Consider the following 19,290-nt stretch of genomic DNA (forward strand, 5'->3'; position numbering starts at 1 on the left):
AGTCTTGAACTATAAATAACCATTTTCTCTACTTTCACTTTCGTTTTGCTTTCATCGAACCAACCTTTTCGGCGGAACAGTTTTTATGTTATAATGTCAGATTTTCTTAACAAGAAGTTTGTCCTCTTATAGTGTTATGTTGGCTCTATTTAATAAGTCATTGTTCTTATATTTTGAAAAAATATTAGTTTCTAAAGATGCAAAAAGAAAATGCACTATATTTTTATACCCTAGCTCCATCGTACACCACCTCAGGGATATGCAATACGATACTGGTACCACGAAGGCGTCATTACAATATTTAGAAGGCGTCAGATAAAAGCCTTGTACGATCATTTTATGTATTAGTAGTTGTCATCTGACCAAGATTTCACTGCTATTTTAATACTTGAAAATAAACAATTGTGGATTTCATGAAAAATGTGGGAAATTTGAGATTTCTCACTATGATAATTAACAATCTTACGGGGAAAGGACAGAAAACTGGTTGTACTGAACAAAGCGTTATGGAAGAGTAATCAAGGGAACCAAAGTTCTAGCGGAAACCCAAAATAGAAAGTAATCCAGGGACAGACAAAACATGGAAAACAGACATACACAACAACGCACATTAAGTAATTAAAATAATACATACAAAGTAATTAAAGCAAATCCACTAAAAACTGGGAACGTGGACCAGGTGCACAGGTAGGGAAGCATGCTATGTAATTGCTCCCGAAAGAGGAATCCTTTGGTAATGATAGAAATAATGCAACTCATATTCATGATGACCCATTAGAATTCTTAGTTCCTTGCTCGCCTGCTTAGGAGACACCAAAAATTTAACTCACAAAAGAAATTGTTGCTGTGACTAAAATATTCTAAAAAAAGTTTCGATTAAACTGAACTTCCTATACAGTTTTGTTAGAAGTAACAAAGCATTAAACAAGAGAAAGGGGATGGGAAAAGGAGGCGGGAAAAAGTGTCTCTCTCCCCTTTGTAAGAGACTGTGTAACAATACAAATGTTGTAAGTTCGTTTTTTACTATTCCATAATTTAGTTTAACTACCACATGTTCAAAAAATTATACACAACCGGATGTTATTCTTAATGTGATGTCTCTATGATATCCCCTGCCCCTGCCTATGATAGCAAACCTCTGTTTTTTTTCTTCTGTCAGCAACAAACTGATCGATTTAAGCCTACTACTGATACCACACACGTAAACATCTATAAAGAACGTTCTATGGATCGAAGAAATAATGTCCGATGAAAAAATATGGGGGCTTCAAAGAGCAAAATAGAAGGTAAGTTGCCCCGCTATGTTTTGTTCTGTTTCTGTTTCATTGAACGTGCAATGTATACATGAGTTCAGCTGAAAGTTTGGAAGGCTGTACTTGAAGTAATAAAAATAACGGACTCTGAAGATAAAGGTGTAATTAAAGTAAATGGCATCGCGTCGTAAAATACCATTCAGCGATTTTAGAGGAGTTTCGGATAAAAAATGCCTCTCTCTTTAATTGACCTAGCTGCGAAACGTAGCTCTAACTATTTTTTTGTATTTTCTTAACGCTAGATCGCAAAATCAAAAAAAAAAAAGATCAAGAGCTACGATTTCGCAGCTATAATTGACCAAAGACAAAGTCTATGTTTTGCCCGAGGAAACCCTAAAAGGTTATTCAGATGGGGAAGAAGGGGGTGCAAAATGACATCAGACTGTGAAATGTTTATCCAAGAGTGTGGAGACGAACAGACGTACAACATGATCACTATCTATTAGCGGCAGGGATATAATAACAAAAAATAAGAGAAAGTTTTCCTAGTCAGAGGTTAGTTCAGTTATATGTTTTTTTCTTGTCATTGAGTACTGACATTTTCTGAGTAATCTGAATTATTCTATATTTTTCTCCAAATCCTTACATTAAAATATATGTCAAATCAGCTTGAATCAGACACTGGTAAGAATCCTAAATGTCATATGTACAATTAAAGTATGTCCCAATCTTGGTTTGTCGAATATTTCGACTCCTATATCACTACATCTTCTAGTTAATGGATCCATGTAATGATTATCAGTTATTGTGTCACTTTTCTTTTTTACGGTTCAATATAACAATCATGATGAATTTCAATTCAGCTGTTGAACTCAATAGTTGGTAGACATAATCTATTTCCTGTTGAAACTTACATAAATTCCCACTTACAGTGTGCGAGGGAATTCTGCTGGAAACAATCAGGTATTTCATTTCGCTTGAAATGCTTCTATACTAGTTTTTAGTAATATGCGCTTATTATATTATGTACAAAGTTCATCTCTTGGATCTTTCAATTCGATGGTCTTCTGAGTCATTGACCATATCACTGGTGTGATCTTTCTTCTCTATAAGGATGCCTTCATTTCCCGCCCTGTTTCATCGCAGCGTTAGGTAACTTTTGTTTTATTTCATTTTCCAAATTCTGACTTTTTGTTACAGTGACTTTCTTACAACCATGACGCTCTTTTGTTACAGTGACTTTCTTACAACCATGACACTCTTTTGTTACAGTGACTTTCCTACTACCATGATACTCTTTTGTTACAGTGACTTTCTTACAACCATGCCACTCTTTTGTTACAGTGACTTTCTTACAACCATGCCACTCTTTTGTTACAGTGACTTTCCTACTACCATGACAATCTTTTGTTAAACTGACTTTCCTACTACCATGACAATCTTTTGTTACCAATCTGCTGAACAATACAAAGGATTGACAAAGCTATTGGGACATTTAAACTGACCAGTTGGTATTGAGAGTTGATGAATAGGTAGCCACTCACACATGAAAATTTACCTGGTCAGGTGTAAGGCAGTTAATACTGGCTTTGTTTCACATCATATGGAATTTTCCCAGCTTGTGAATATTACTCACAATGTGTTTTGAGGGAATTAAATGCGTTTTTTTACATAATTGGTTTTTTTGTACTTGCAAATACAGGAAAAGTACTAATGTGGAAAACTATTGGTTGTGAATATTGTTTATATTTTTCCAAGAAAAAAAAAGCTTTAAACCCACAGATCCCCAAGTGGATAGCAAGTATGAAATGGCAAATTAAACTAAAATGGTAACATTTTCATGGAATGAACAATAACTTGAAGTTACAATGTTAAGCTACTATTTATTTGAATTGTCCAATCTCAAAGCTGAATCCATTGAATACCGTTTTTTTTTTTAAATATATGCATTGAAATATACTCCTTCAAAGTACCTACTTTAGCAATAGTTCGGATTCGTATAAATTTCTTGCACATGTTTTCCTATTATTTAAAATATACATGTACAAAAAGTATATATAGTCCTGATGAAATTTAATGCACTTCAGTCATAAGTATAATTCCAATAAAATCATTTCTTAACATAAAACACTCAAATCAGAACTGTAAATCATAGCACTTAATCTAGAACAACAATTACAATGAAAATAAAACTAAAAAATATTCTCTATATAATTCCAGTTACATGTATATCATTGCACGTAATCCCAAGCTGTACTTCCAATGAAAAAAAAAACAAATTAGTCCAAATCTTTAATTTAAAAATGAACATTGCATTAGATCACAAACTACATTTTACGGTAATGAAAATCATTGCACTTTAAAAAATGGACTAAATCGCAAACTATTACATTTGAAAGAAAATCATTGCACTTTAATAATCCCAAAAAGTTTCAAGGAAAACAGCATTTAAATCCAAAGCTATAAATTCAATGAACTGCACTTAATCCAAAAAAGTTTCAACGAAAATTAAAACTTATTCCAAAATCTTCAATTTCAATGAAAATCATTCCACTTATAATCCCAAATTATAATTTCTATCAAACCCAATGCTCTAAATCCCAAATTATAACACAAATGAAAATTATTATTAACATGATACTTAATCCCGAAATATGAAAACCAGTGCAGTTAATCCGGAACATCATAATTCCAATGGAAATCCTTCACAATTAATAAAGCACTTAATTCACTTTTAAGCTTACTCAAACTCAAAATTGAATAAAATAAACTCATAGCACTATTTCAAAAATTGTAATTCACGTGAACCTCAAACTGTTTGCATTTTGTACACTTGTTCCTTACTATAGTATGTATCACATACTTTCCACTAAAAAGACACGTAGGTAGGCCTATTCCTGTTTTATGATGGAGGGAATAAATATTAATTGAGGTATCATTTTTATAATGATATATAAGACTTCTGTGCAATGTAGTTAAGATAAAATAAATACTGTTATATACTATTCTAAATCATGGTTTTCAACCTTGTCAGCAAAATACAAAACAAAGATGTAATTTATTAAATTTGAACTCCCCTCACCAATGAAAAATAGAATAGCCCAGGTAGCTGCTTCAGATTTAAATAACTAGGAGCTGGCTGTGAAAAGATTCATAGGTGAGCATTCATCAACTCTTTCAATAGGAACTGGTCAGTTTAAATGTCCCAATAGCTTTGTCAATTCTTTGTATTGTTCAGCATATTGGTAAATATAGGGTGTCATGGTTGTAGGAAAGTCACTATAAGTCAGTTCATTTAGAACTGTAGTCCAAACAGAATCCCAGAATATTGACTTATTTAGTATTATTTCATTTTTATTGCTAACTAAAAGTTTATTTTTGTGTTTTTGTGTTTATCATTGTAGACAGAAGATATACCTGCAATATATAAACATATTACTAAGGGCGTTTTTATTGCAGTGAAACCAGTTCCAGTTTTGTACGAGGTTTCTGAAACCTTCCATTTATTTCGAAAACTGGTTTGAAACTAGTTTGAAACCAAAACCAGTTTTTCAATTTATCGTCGTAAAACTGAAACTAGTTAGTAGAACTTGCGAAACCACCTCCGGGTGCGGTTTCGGCGGTTTTAAAAATGGCGACAGTAGCTGATATCCTTGTATTTTCAAGGGGTAATAAACTGCTCCATCACCTTCTAAGCTATATGCTATTTACTTAATTATACTGTATGTTCCATTTTACGAGAGGGTAATAGATAAAAAAAAAATATTGGCTATCGTGTCATAGTTTAGTTGTCCTTTCTTCTTTCGTCTACATCGAACATGAAATTTTATGAGCAATTTGGTGGATGTTTCTAGAAAAGCAGAGGACGTGTACCCTTGCATTTTTCCAAGTGCAAGGGGGTGCTCCAAAGCGCATACGTGTGACGTCACACCAATCCTGGTCACCACTGTCTCTTGACCGTCCACCCACGGCGATTTGTAATCTCTTACGCGGACGAGTTTAAGACAGGATCCACCCTTCATTAGCGTCGTCCAAAGAAATTCAAACTCATTCATGATTTTAATTACGACCACCGAAATTCATTAAAACGACTAATGAAATTTCAAAATCGCCATTCTCTTTCGGACTTCCCGAGAATATACTATTTCCCGTTAAGAACCCTAACATTGATGTTAGCTTTGCAAACTTGGCGCCTGGTTTCCTCTAGGGGTTGGGATTGTATTTTGTTGTAGAATAAATTCCCAGAAAAGACAGAGCTTTATCAAATACTACGTGAAACTGGTGAAAGAGACGTGTGAAACTGTACCTCGTAGAAAGTAGTATCTTATCCGAAGAAATGAGTGAATACATCGTGAATCAACCAACGAAAACGGCGAGGGCGAGAACCTAACTCAAACGCCTCCCAGGAGCAGGCCCAATGTTTTTTGTTTTTTTTCGGGCATTACTCGAGCTTAAAAATAAAAATATGGTTAGTGTCATGGACCATAACGAAATGGAAGACATGGAAATATGGTGTACATCCTATTCAAAACTGGTCCGAGATCCGGTGACAATGAACTTTCTCCCTCGTTGGAAAATAACGTTGATGAAATGTCCAGCGTAGTGGAACGTGAATCGGTTACATGAGCTAACATTTAGGGACAAACGTGTACGTCACGACTTGAAACAATAGCTATCAGGCGCTACTGGACATCACAAAAAAATTACCAAAGACATCACAGAGAAGAATTCGATACATTGCTGGACGTGATGAAAGTAATTTCAGACCTAGTTCCGGCTTTAAAGGACACACTTCAATGTTATATAAGGTATCAAAACGTAGAAGGTGCCAAGGGTAAAATGTAATCCAGATGGATTTATGTATAGTCTTTTGTAATGAATAAATTTTATTTTCTGTTCGGGCTTTATAGATAACAACGCCATCGTATATTTTGATAGTTTATTAAAAAAATCTACTAGTATATCTTTAGCTTCGTTGAGATCATCCAGGCTTCTGGTCAAATGCGTCATAGGTCGTCCTACAGATCTATGTAAAATGTACAATGCTGTCCGCATACGATGGAATCTTCTTATTGTGCTCGTACTGCTTTGTTCGTCAAACTACTGCAATGTTTATTCATAAAGTTCACGAAGAGGCGTTGGAATGGAGTCTCCGAATTTGACTCGTATTTGTATCAACGGATACGGCTACCTAGTGTGCCGAGAAGAATATCCGGATCCGTGTTTCCCACTAAGGCAAAAAGAACGTTCATTTCTCGGGGTTATCTGTTCCTTGAATACATCCTTTACGTGTCTGGATGATTTTTCAATGTGGGTTCTGTCTTTCATGTTCATCACGCACTCTACTAAACAGCACTTGTCTGTTTCCATCTATTTCGATGACGGTTTCAAATTCGGCGTGCAATACGACATAGGATGTTGGTTGTAGCTCGAGGGATTCCGACTCTTTAAAGCTTTCCACTATTGAGTCTAACTTTATAAAGGTCGTGTGCAATGACACCTACACGATCTTTGTTCTGAGACCCTCTTTTTACAGTTCTATTTGTATTAATAAGCATCACAGCTGTTTCCTGGTAGTTTTTTTCTTTCCGCCGGGTGGCCTACATCGGGGCCTTGGAAGGTCAAGGGAATGGGGTCAGTGGTTACCGGTCTTTGTCCTGGGAATGTGTTCTTTTTGGAAAAAAAAGTATTTAATACATAGAGACTATGAAAAACAGCGGTGTAATGTATCAGGAAACTTATGAAAAGTGATGCCACCTTTCACTTATAAAATTTTGAATATCGTGTCTCCGGTGTCTTTTGTGAATTGCTTCACCAGGAATACATTTATTATTGAATGTGATTGTGCAATAGTAATTGCAGAGGTGCTTTTTGTTTTGATAAATATTTTTCTTGTTTACAATTAAGACAAGACTACTTTGGATCATGTCACTGATGTCCTGAGGTTGTCCAGAGAGGAACAGTATGAGTGGTTCATGTTTTTGATCGGAGCAAGCGATGGAGAAATCATACAAATTATTAAAGAAAATCCAATAAAAATAACTGCGACGATGCATTTCGGTAATGTATTCACTAGAATCTATGCACGTTTTACGTTCCATTGCATGTAGACGTCCGATGTATATGACAAGTGAACATGTAATAATATACCTTAACTAATAAGACTTTTTTACATTTATTTGATAAGTCTTGCATTAAGGACAACTTATTGAATGTATATTCTAAAATATAAAATTAGCTAGATGCTTTAAGGGCTAAGTGCACAAGCAAAAGGAGTCACCTGGCATGTTTGGAAATAAACGGAAGCTTTTCTGCAATCGTGTTTTTTTTACTATTAATTTGATTTGTATTTTAGAATCTGAAATACATTTTTTATCTGTTTGCTTATAGATACTTTTAATACATGTGACTGTCCGTATTATCTGGAGGGGTGTTTTTCTGGGGGAGCTAACGACAGAAATAAACTGTTGCTTCAGAGGTGTGTAAAGTATGGATTATGCCCTCATCTTTTGCTTTTGCGCCATGGATACTCGGAGAAAGACCCATTATTCCATACAGATAAATAGTTCGATCAGTTGTATCCGATCGAAATGCTTAATTCTTCTGAGAGGTCGAACCCTAAAATCAGTGGTTTATATTGGATACATGTGGCAATAATTTCTAGAAAATTCGATGCTGTTGCGGAGTTGCTCCCCTTTCTGAAAACAAATTTTTCATTCAATAACATTTACTACACTTTGACCTTTCAATTTAACCCTTTGCATTTAACGTTGCTTCATGACGGGTTCAATTTGGTCGAACATTTACAGCGTTGCTTTCCGCACTTCTTCGTGGATTACATACGAATATTACCGACTGGCGAATCATTTCCTAGACACATATTTATCCCTGAATTCCTTGTGCTTCACAACAAAGATGATGCTTAAAAGATTATTTGTCCATACTTGAGTTCGACAGCATTAAAAAATATTAAAAGTGCTTTTGAAAAAGCGCTGGAATTTTCTGTTGAAAAGAAGAATTCTGAGTGTGTTGCGTGTTTATTACGTCAGTATGATATTATGAAACAAGTTCTTCAAGACTATGAGTACAGCGTCATGAGGAATACAAGAAGAAAGCCCTGCTTTCGTACTATGATAAACTGTTTTAAATTGGCAATAAATAAAGGTTTTTATGCTTTATTTTTTGTTGTCTTTTATATGATATGGAAAAATAACTGTAGTATAGATTGTTTAAAAATCAGAAATTCTGTAGTTACACAAAGTTTTATTAATAATTACTAAGTTCCTTCTTCTTAAGTCAATGTGCTTTATTACTCGTTTCAGGCTAAAGTTCAGATCTAACAGCATCGGAGTCCGATAATTATTCCAATGACTTTCCGCAAGTGAGGGTGGGTGTCGGTATAGGGTTTGTTAGTCTCGTCATGTGACTCCGTGGTTTCACAATAATGGGTCATAGTTTACCATTCAAATGCATAGAGATTTATCATTTTCTCGGCGTTGGATTCAGTATATAAAAGCAAAACATATTTTCGTGTACAAATACCAATAAAAATGACAAATACCTATTTCCACATCATAAAAGTGTTAAGAAAAACGTAAAAATAGAAGAATTTGCGTTGTAATGGTGTAATACCACTATTTCTGGTCTCCATTACTTTCTATCTTAAATTCAGCTTTTTATAAGGCTCAAACTTTTTTTTCATCAGAACAGATGGTGCTAGAGGGGTATCATTATTATGGTCACCCTTTACCTTAACTCTCATAAAAATATCAACATACCTTATGTGCCTTCTAAGAAAGAACGGTAAAGTGAAAGTACACAGGTGCAGAAATCACTACTTTCGTTTTGAAATTTAGCCATATCAAGGGGTCTAGATTTTATTGTTCAGAATTGTTTTACCCTACACTGAATAAAGAAAATGAAGTTTTTAGAGTATTGCTGAATCATTCAGCTTTCAGATGACACCAAGTTTGTATACCTCTATTAAACAAGGATAATGATAGGGTGCAATATTTGGACTAGTTCGTGTCATTACGAACTACTTTCTTGTATGTGCAGGCGACTGGTTTCCGAAATAGTGGTATTACACCTAATACAGCGTTTTGAGATCCCGGAAGTAAACAATAAAATGCAGACCGGTCTTCGGATTTCAATATGTTCTACATTAGAAATTCCGGTAAGGGATATGAAACTAGAACGAGACTTACAAACCCTATTAAAAATTATACTCAGCTTCATTTGGTCTGCGATTTTCTTGTTCTGTTTTGATATATTTAGACAAAACTTGCGCGATCCTGCAATTTTGGGGGTGTTAAAAATTCTCGAAACAGTTTCTTAAACGGTAAATGGAGACAATACGAATTGGAACCTGGAATATGATACCATTTATTTTCTTTATAGATAATGTTGAGATAGTCGATTTGTTGTTGGCCAATATGCGCTTCATGTCTAAGAAGGACAGCAGGGAAGTTAAGGAAAAGTGGGATTTAATGTTGAGTGCTGTCATTGGGCGTAATTCACAGATACTGTCCCTACTTCTACAGAACCAGTTTTACATACCAACGAGTTATAGAGGATACAGCCTTTTAAAATGGTCGGAAATTCTAGATCTACCAGAAATACATAGGATATTAAAGGCGGCTGGTGCAACATCATTTTGGAATGACAAGTGTTACAGTAAATATACTGATTCTACTGTAATAAACGATATAATTAGCCATTCAGTTAAAACATTGGAAAATGTGAGTTCTCATTGACAAAAATGTGTTTAATCCAAGAGAACACGGATCATATTACTATTCTGCCCCAACAGTGTATTTAGCCTTATTCAACAAGGAATATGATGTAGTTGAATATTTGTGGCTGAATGGTGCTACTCTAAAATGAATAGAGAGGCGAGACGTAAATTTCGGATTCGATTCTTGTCTGGAACTGGAGTTTCTATTTTATGGTATAGTTTTTGTTTAGTTCTGGTCAATACAAACGTCCAATTCTTGGTACACATTAGTGAGACCTGTTGTTTGATATAATCGAAAAAGACATTAATTTACTGGATGTTTTATTCAGGCATCAAGCACAATACCAAAATCCATTTTTGAACAACTTGAAAGATATTTAGGTACAATGCATGGACGCTTAAGGTTGACCGAGATTGAAAAAGAAAGATTGGAAGAAGAAATAAACCAATTGATGACAGCTTGGCTGTACACCCCGAGTTCACTCCGACAATTATGTAGACGCGTGAATAGAAATTACTATGGAGTACAAATATCGGCAGTACTTTCTAGCTTGACTGGAAACGTTCCCTAGAGTATTGTACAATTTTTAATTGTGGTGATGTTGTGGATGAAATGCGCAGATTAACTCAATCTCCCAAAAAGCGTTTAGAAGGCGATATAGATGTATATTATGGAGACCCCTAAATAGACATGTACCTCCCTTATAAGTTTGATTCTTCCCTTTTGGCCAAAATGTATGAAAAAAGAGATTTTAAAAAATTCCCATTGTTAATTTTCCATTCCTAGATGGTAATATTCCTGAAGCACCATCCTGTGGTATTTAGATTTCTCAATTGGTCCGTTTAGCTCTTTTTTTGGTAATGAAAAGTCAGATTTTAATAAAAGTAATGGATTCCCTAGATGAAAGCTTTTTCACCAGGAGTATCGTAATCAAATACACCTTAAAGCAATCGGTATTTATTTTTCGCCAAAACAAAACTTCGGTACATAATGTAATAGCAATTGCAGGCTCTGAACTTACGAAAAAATTGTCAGTTTGCGTTTTTTTTTTTTTTGTTTTGTTTTGTTTTGTTTGTTTTTGTTTTTGTGGAGATACATAGTCTATAAAGTAATTCATCCAAACAAATTCGATGGATTTATCAGTTGTCCTTTTAAGATTTATTCGTTAAGTATATGATTTTCAAATCATTGATTATTCTTTCCTTTGAACCTTGTTTTGGAGAATACCGATAATCGACTCATAATTACACCACTACCTAAAACTGTTAGTTATGTTAGGGTGTTAAACTACATTAAATCTTGGTTTGACGTTGCGACTACAAAATTGTATGGATCGATTATTTGTAATGGTGGTTTTGTCACTCTTTAATATGTTCTGAGCTAGCTAGCTTTTAATATCCGAGAGCATTCTGTAGATATCTTTGTTTATATGGTGTATGCTGAGGAGATATTCTATAGAGATATTTGAATATATTTTTGAGTGAATTTTAGTGTGTGTTTCTTTGTTTTTCAGTTCATTTGTTATCTTTCATTAAAGGGGAACATTTACGGCCTTATGAAACTAGTTTAACCCCAACGTTGTATTTATGCGCTAGATGTTGGCCATTGATGTCTCTTTGTGTTGTTTTATTACTTTAAGAATTTTAATTTGAATAAATTTAACTAGACTTTCTATACCAATGTTGTCATGAAAATCCAGTTTATGTTTTGAACATGCCAATGATCGGCAAAAGTAATATTTCTGGGCATAATTTCAATATTATTTTATAAGTCTTTTCTTTTTATTAGATTGTACGTCTTACCGAATTTTCAACCCACCGAACTTGACACTTACCGGATTTTACTCACTTGCATTATGACGAGTAACACTAGCACACTTGTAGAACATGCTCACCCTTCTAGAGCTCCTGACGTCACCAAGTATTGCAAGTGCTAGAGTTGTTTATGTGTTGTCTTGTTTTCGTTAGTTTTTTGTATGGATGATATTCTGTTATCTACATTGTGTATGTGGATCGTAACGGTTTCCCGTTTCTGAGTTTAGGCTATGTACTTGGATGTTGATGTCTCTTGGTTGTCCTTCTATTTTGATGCGTCGGTATTTCTTTGTTAATATAAAGTCCGTGTTTGGTATTTTAATTAACAGAAAAAAACTTAACTCTTAATCTTTTGACTGTTCAACTTCATATAGAACCTTGCCCCATGAAAAATTGAAAACCCGTCTGAAAGAAATCATCCACCAAGCATTTAACTGCCAGAATGGTACTTCTCATAAATTGTTGTTTTAGGCTACGATTCTACATATTTTACCACAACAAAACAAAATGACAGACATTGCTACACCGAGTAACGAGTGATCAGTATGCTAGAGTTTCTCCACGACAACATATTTGTAGACATTTTTTCAACCAAGAATCGACATTGTGCCCCTCTCCTAGCCGAGCTGTTTCTTTATTCTTATGAATCGGAGTTGAACTTCCTTCAAAATCTTGTGATAGACAAAAAAGTCAAGGAGACTACTGTAGATTCTGTGATTTCACATATCGATATATTGACGACTTCTCTCAATTAATATTCGTTAATTTGAAGAATGGCTTCCGTTTATTTATCCACTAGAACTAGAAATTAGAGACTACCGAAACAGCTTCCTCTGGGTCATTTTTAGACCCTCACCTCATTTTTACGACATTAGTAATCTCTGCACAAAGATATATGACGAACGAGATAACTTTGAATTTAAAATTATAAATTTTCCTTTCTTGGGCAGTAATATACCAGCTTGCCCTGCCTACGGTGTTGTAAAGGTATGGAAGCGGGAGGTTTAATGAGCTACAAAACGTAGTTCAACCCACATTTCATTTTCCAAACTTCAGAAAGATTTGAAAAAGTTATCAAATAAATAAGTATTGTCAATGTTATACATTTCAAAGATTTTAGAAGATATTCCTAATCTACGTATTTTATATTATGCCTATATTTACAACATTGCAATTAGTGGTAGTTAATTTACTGATCCAAGTGGGGATTTTACTACTGTATCAAATGCAGATCTATCGAAATCATTCTACTCAAATTGAAATGTGTGTTTACCTCAATTTTGAAATACAGCAATAAACATTTTTCAATGTCCCGTGGTCATTTTATTTTCATTTCAATACGTACTTAGTATTTATAAGTTTTTAATCAGTCAATACTCTAACTCGTGGTACTTATATGTTACTGTATACCACCGTGATTTCAGCCGTACATACGTGGGAAAGAAATTCGAATTTTTGGTACAATGTCTGTCATCACGTACGGAAGTTTCCCTTCGTTTCTATTGTATTCTTTAAAAGTCAATTCATAGTCGGAATGTACCTTAGTAAACGAAATGGAATGAATAAAACCAAAAAAGAAATCAATGTTGTTTTCTGTTGGTATTTTTTAAAGAATAATAAACATCCAAAATGAGAGGGGATGGACGTGCCTTATACTTTAGCACGGGTATTGATTATGGTAATTAGAGGTTTTGTGGGATATAATACGATTAGTTACATTGTAAGTCGGTTTTAGTTGCACAGAAAGCTAATTCTACCTAATATTTTGAGATACACTTAGCATTCGTCGAAAAAGAAAAAAAAACTTTTCTGCAAGTCTTCTTATTACATACAAAACGTTTTAGCGCCAATGTGGGTATTCGGTCCTTAATCACTGCACAAAACAAATCGGCATATTTTATTGACAAAAGGGTAGAACAGAGAAAGGAGAAGTCATACAATTATCATGTTCTGTTTGCCAATAATTACAAATGTGTAAACCCATTGTATGGTGCTACCTCTTTCCTCTTTTTTTTTTTGCAAAATGCATATTTTTTCAAGCTAATCGAACTTGTCTTAAAACGTACTAAAATCTAATTGGTTGTTAGAATACTAGGAGTTTTCCTTCTACAGTGGTGGTTGTGCGGTATCCATGTTGACTGTTGCTTCTGGTAGTCTAACTGCACTCCTGTAGCCCATGATTCTAGGATAAAACACATTATCATACTTTCTCATAAGTTATTGAATTTACCTTCATTACCACTCAACATCAAATTGTCAGATCGAATACATTGGAGTGAAGTGTAGCTGGTGAATCAGCGGCCTTTATCTAGTACTTGACAGGGGTATACTGTTTGGCATATGTTGCACAAATTTTATTTACATGGTAGTCACGCTTCAAAAATAAAGATTTATTCGGGATGTTGTGTATTCGTAAGCTTTGGTCAATGCTATAAATTAAGGCAATATGAGCCCATGAGTCACATAGTTATGTTTTATGTGAGGTTAAACAGAATTAATGTCATCAAGTAAATGCGTGTCATGTGGTATTTCAATATTGATGTAATTACCATCCTGTAAAGTGATTGTTTCATTGGGAGTACGGGCAATATGGGCTCTAGGTACTGTATACATTAGCAAAAGAAACACAAAGAATTTCATCAAGGACGCTTTATTCGAACTTCATGACAAATGAATTATTCCTCCGTACTTCGTTACTTAATACAATATAATTTCATATTAACATAATTCTTACTACCTATTTATTTACATGGTAACAAGTTATATATCTTTTAAAGAACGCTATATTCATAGTATCTTATTTTGTATTGTATTGTTTCATTCAAAACGTTGTGTTTTATACCGTCGACGTTATTGTGATTTTATTTCATATTCAAAAATCTAAATGAGTGGAAGAGCAAAGGATATAAAACTTAAATAAGATCACGTAGATAATGTTCTTATTAAATTACAAACAAATCAAAAGCTGCAAAGTAAAGTGTATGTGAAAAAAAAATTAAATGGTTCTCCCCTTTTATTCTCCCCATATTTGCTAAAATATATGTGAAAAAGACATTGTTAAATGGTCCTCCCCATTTATTCTCCACATATTTGCTAAAATTTATGTGAACAAAATTTTTAAGTGGTTCTCCCCATATATTCTCCTCATATTTGCTAAAATATATGAAATAAAAATGTTATATGGTTCTCCCCATTTATTCTCCACATTTTGCTGTAAACTCCTATACTGATAAAATGCTGATGATATTTGTTAGAATTCTAGCGCGATACAAAAAGTCTACGTAGTTTCGCTAAGCTCTGGCATAACGTACGAGTTGTGAAAGAACACTCTATACGCAGGTGCTGAAGGGATGTTGCCACAGATGAATGGAAAGTTGACAATTCTAATCATCACGTTTGTCGTAAAGTTTGGTCAATAGTTTTCCTTTACCGTCGATTTCTAATGTAGGTCAAGATATGAGACTTACTTCACAGTGTCTGTAGTATCCTTTATGTCAAGTTCTTTGGGGTAGATGCGATGTGTCAAATCCCAAAATTAGATCATTGTTTAAAGATAATACGTCATCTATATAGCGGAAACTGAGATTAAATGATCTAGCTAAACGATATTTGTTCTTTCGGATCAGATGACCTATAAAGTCAGCCTCATAAGAGTGAAGGAAAAGGTCAGCAAGTAGAGGAGCACAATTTGTTTCCATTGTTACCATGGTCGATGAAGACATAGAAAACAGACAAACACAATATAGAACATAGAGTAACTAAACAATACCCACAAAGTAACAAAAATAAATGAGCAACTCAGTCTCCATTAAAAACTGGGAGCATGGATCAGGTGCACCGGTAGAGTAAGCGTCCTCTGCTTTTCTAGAAACACCCGCCGAGTTGTTCATAAAAAGTTAAGTCCGGGGTAAACGATCTGTTTTTCTGGTAAAAACATATTTCTTCCTAATTGAATACACTATGAGAAAAAACGATGCAACATTCCTGGCCGATCTGTTTCTATACGTAAGAAAGTCAGGTTTTTACAGGAGATGTTACAGAAAAAAAAAAGAAGTATCCCAGTCCTTGAATTTCAGTTTCCGTTATATAGATGTTGTAACATATTTGAATAATCCTTAATCAAAAGATTATATACATTTATGAAAATTATCTACCCAAAAGAACTTGAAATTAAACAGACTACTGATACACTTTCTGCTTCATACCTAAACTTTAACTGACACATAGATGATACAGGACGTTTGAAATCGAAACTAAATGACAAAAAACTTTCTTAGAGGCATTATACTAATAACTCTAGATGGATAACATTTTATAGTTGAACCGTTACTGTCGTGCCTGTGATTTCTATATGTCAGCTCTTTTGGTGTAGAGTGAGGATACTGCCAAAAATATTCGTAGTGAGGGGTTTGTCCACCTAGTAGTATTTGGCTGACAAGGCAGATCGATGACATATCATTGATAAAGAAAACCATACATGTTTTTTTTTTATTTTCGCCGTGGGTTTATATCTTTTTGTTTTAGTTTGCCAGCTAGTCTTTACTACATGAATGAATTTTTAACTCGGTAAATAATTTAAATATAGCCGATTAGGTTTGATCAGATTGGTTACTTGTACTTGAATAACAAGTACACAAAAAAGATAAAAAATAAAAATAAAAATTTTCTGTTTGCTAAAAGGTTTACTTATCATGCGCTTTCTCTTTATTGCAATTTTAATTTATTGTATGAAATATACATGTATTGATGTCTAAATGTTATAATATTTTTGGTTAAAGAGAAACAACAAATAACTTGAAAAGTTTTATTTGTGAATATCAATGCTTCAACTCACGTCAAAGATTTTTACTTGTTTATTCAGCTCTTGTTGCAGACTTAAATATAGTTCAGTTTAACAATAAATCTTTGATAAACTTTTTTACAGATCAACAAAATAATATTTTCCAGAACGAAAACAAATATTTGTTCACATGTCATAAATGCTGTCACTTGATTGTTGTGTCTCAAGAATGGGGGCTTCAAAAAGCAAAATAAAAGGTAAGTTGCCACGCAACATTTTGTTTCTGTTTTTGAGACTGCATGCATGAAATTTAAAAAAAAAATTTAAAAAAATTATTATAATGAGAACAAACTCAGTTAATGCCAAATTCTGGGATGTATACACACATAAAAATATCAATATTTCTTTTATTAGGAAGAGGAAGAACACTATACATATTTCTTAATTTATTTTTCCTTAACCCGAAATATTTAATGTACGAAAATATTGTTTTGGACGATCATTGTTTGGGGTGTTTTTTTTTATTAAAAGAAAAGGCAAATAGATATTCATGATAATTTATATAACTCCTCTCTTTACACCATGCAACAAACATTATTTTCATGTAATCTATTGATTTATACGGAGAAATTTCATTAATCTCACGTAAATTGTATTCCCACTAAAACCAAATTTGGAAGGACCCCAATAAGATGTCAATGATACAGTTAACAATTACTTTGAAATGAACTATAACAAACAAACAAAAATGAAAGTTATAATTCAATGTAAATAAATGTAAAGTACACTGCCAGGAATTTAACTACATATTTCTTGTACCTTTAATGCCAATATAAATTCAGTAAGTTTCTTTCGCACAACAATTCAGTAATGTATTATCTACTAATATTTCAGTACTGAAATTTCCAATCAAATTTCAGTACTGAAATTTTCAGTCAACTTTCAGGACTGAAAAATTCAGTCGTTTTTCAGTTACACATGTACTTTAAATGGCACCAATCTTTTTGTTTAATAAACTCAACAAACAGTCTGTTAAAAGCATTTAATAACTCAGTTAGCATATACCCATTTCCACTTGTATCATCAACAATGACATTCACTGGCACATTTATTATATCCATATTTAGACTTTTTGACTTGGTTATTAACTGATCAACCCTCAACCTTTAAGCACCATACTATTTCTGCAAAAGAGATCTGAGTGATTTAAGAAGATTAGCTCTGTCAATCAATCAAAAAAGAACACTTGAAAATGAGATGAATTTATCTTATCAGTAACACATTATTACTTGGTACAGTAAATTTTCAATCAGTGAACTAAAATTTTGTTGCCCTGTTTTCAGTAAATTATCCACCATCTCCACAATTTCTACTGAGGTGAAAAATTAAGATAAACATCTGGTACGTGTATATGGAAGTAAGCAATCCACTTGAAATTTGATTGTGAACAACAAAAGGTAAAAGTTACAAGCTGAATAAGGAATGCCATTTCTTATCTAGATAGCAAGATAATCATTTGGTTATCATTCATAATTACATGTAAATTATCAGCCTTCGTACCAAGAAGGCATCATCAAATTTTTAATTTGTACGTGGTACGAGTTCTGCATACTTGTTAAATCTAGGGGTTCTTTGGCAATTGTGATTATACATGCATTTTGGTTATTCACCCTTTCCAATTAATCATTCTTTAATTATTTTCCATTATTTCTTATATAGGGACAAAACTGTCTTCTATTTCTGAGATACAGAAACTTCAAACGTGTCCTTACAACCAATATTTCGCTTGTTCAATCAACTGCACAAATATACTCTTCTCGAGTGCTAGGTGATAAAGCCAAGTGGCGTGAATCAGGTAACAGATCAATGGCATACAAGAGTGTCATTCTTTGAAAATCTTACCTTTTGTAATAGTATAAATATTTTGGGCTATACGAAACAATCACCTAGCAAGCCGATGGCAATACTACAGACGTTTCATTGTCGTTATCACAGTTTGATTGTATAAAGTTTCTACATCCCAAATGAGGCCAGATAACTTCAGTTAGATTGTACTCATAGCGGATTTTCAACCCATCGAACCTGACACATACAGGATTTTACTCACTTACAAATGTGACGAGTTGCGCAAGCGCGTCAGAGCATGCTTATCATTCTTATCATTTTTATCATTCTAGAGTTCCAGACTTCAAGAGTTGATATTGTAAGTGATTAAGTTCTTGTTTTTTCTTTATTTTTAGTTTTTTTTGTAAATTATTCTGTTATCTACATTCTGTATGCAGATTGTTACATTTTCTGTTTCTACGTTTTGGTAATGTACTTGAATTGCTGATGATTTGGTATTTCTTTGCAGATGTTAAGTCCATGTTTGATATTTGAAAACACATGAAAAAAAACCACTTTATATTGTTTCGAGGGATTAGTTACTTCAACTTAGTGTATTGCTTTAGAGATGTGTAAAAGATTTCAAGTAAATAATATTGTAAATGTTATTCATTCAAAAACGTTTTGAAAGACATTATTAATCTACATACTTTGTATTGTGTCAATATTTTTCTTACATTGCATTAAGTTGTAGTAACTTTCCGGATGTGAATAATGTTTTTATAATTATTTCTCACGTTTTTAAATGAAGATTTTTTTTCAATTTAATGCTAATACTTATAGTAAACTGTTTTTACTTTAATTTTGAAATACAGCATTAA

At 33.5% G+C, this 19,290-nt stretch overlaps 1 protein-coding gene across 1 annotated transcript; it reads left to right on the forward strand.

The window, feature by feature from the left end:
- Window positions 1-1,063: 1,063 nt before the first annotated feature.
- Window positions 1,064-11,665, forward strand: LOC148628853 (uncharacterized). The gene is made up of 3 exons (XM_088595716.1): window positions 1,064-1,286; window positions 7,161-7,313; window positions 9,654-11,665. Exons 1-3 carry the CDS (start codon window positions 1,259-1,261, stop codon window positions 10,007-10,009), a joined length of 537 nt encoding a protein of 178 aa, XP_088451842.1. The 5' UTR covers window positions 1,064-1,258; the 3' UTR covers window positions 10,010-11,665.
- The last annotated feature ends 7,625 nt before the right edge of the window (window positions 11,666-19,290 follow it).

The sequence above is a fragment of the Perna viridis genome, chromosome 1, assembly GCF_037379345.1.
Source record: "Perna viridis isolate PV_CMFRI_1.1 ecotype Kerala chromosome 1, ASM3737934v1, whole genome shotgun sequence".
In the NCBI taxonomy this organism is placed as follows: domain Eukaryota; kingdom Metazoa; phylum Mollusca; class Bivalvia; order Mytilida; family Mytilidae; genus Perna; species Perna viridis.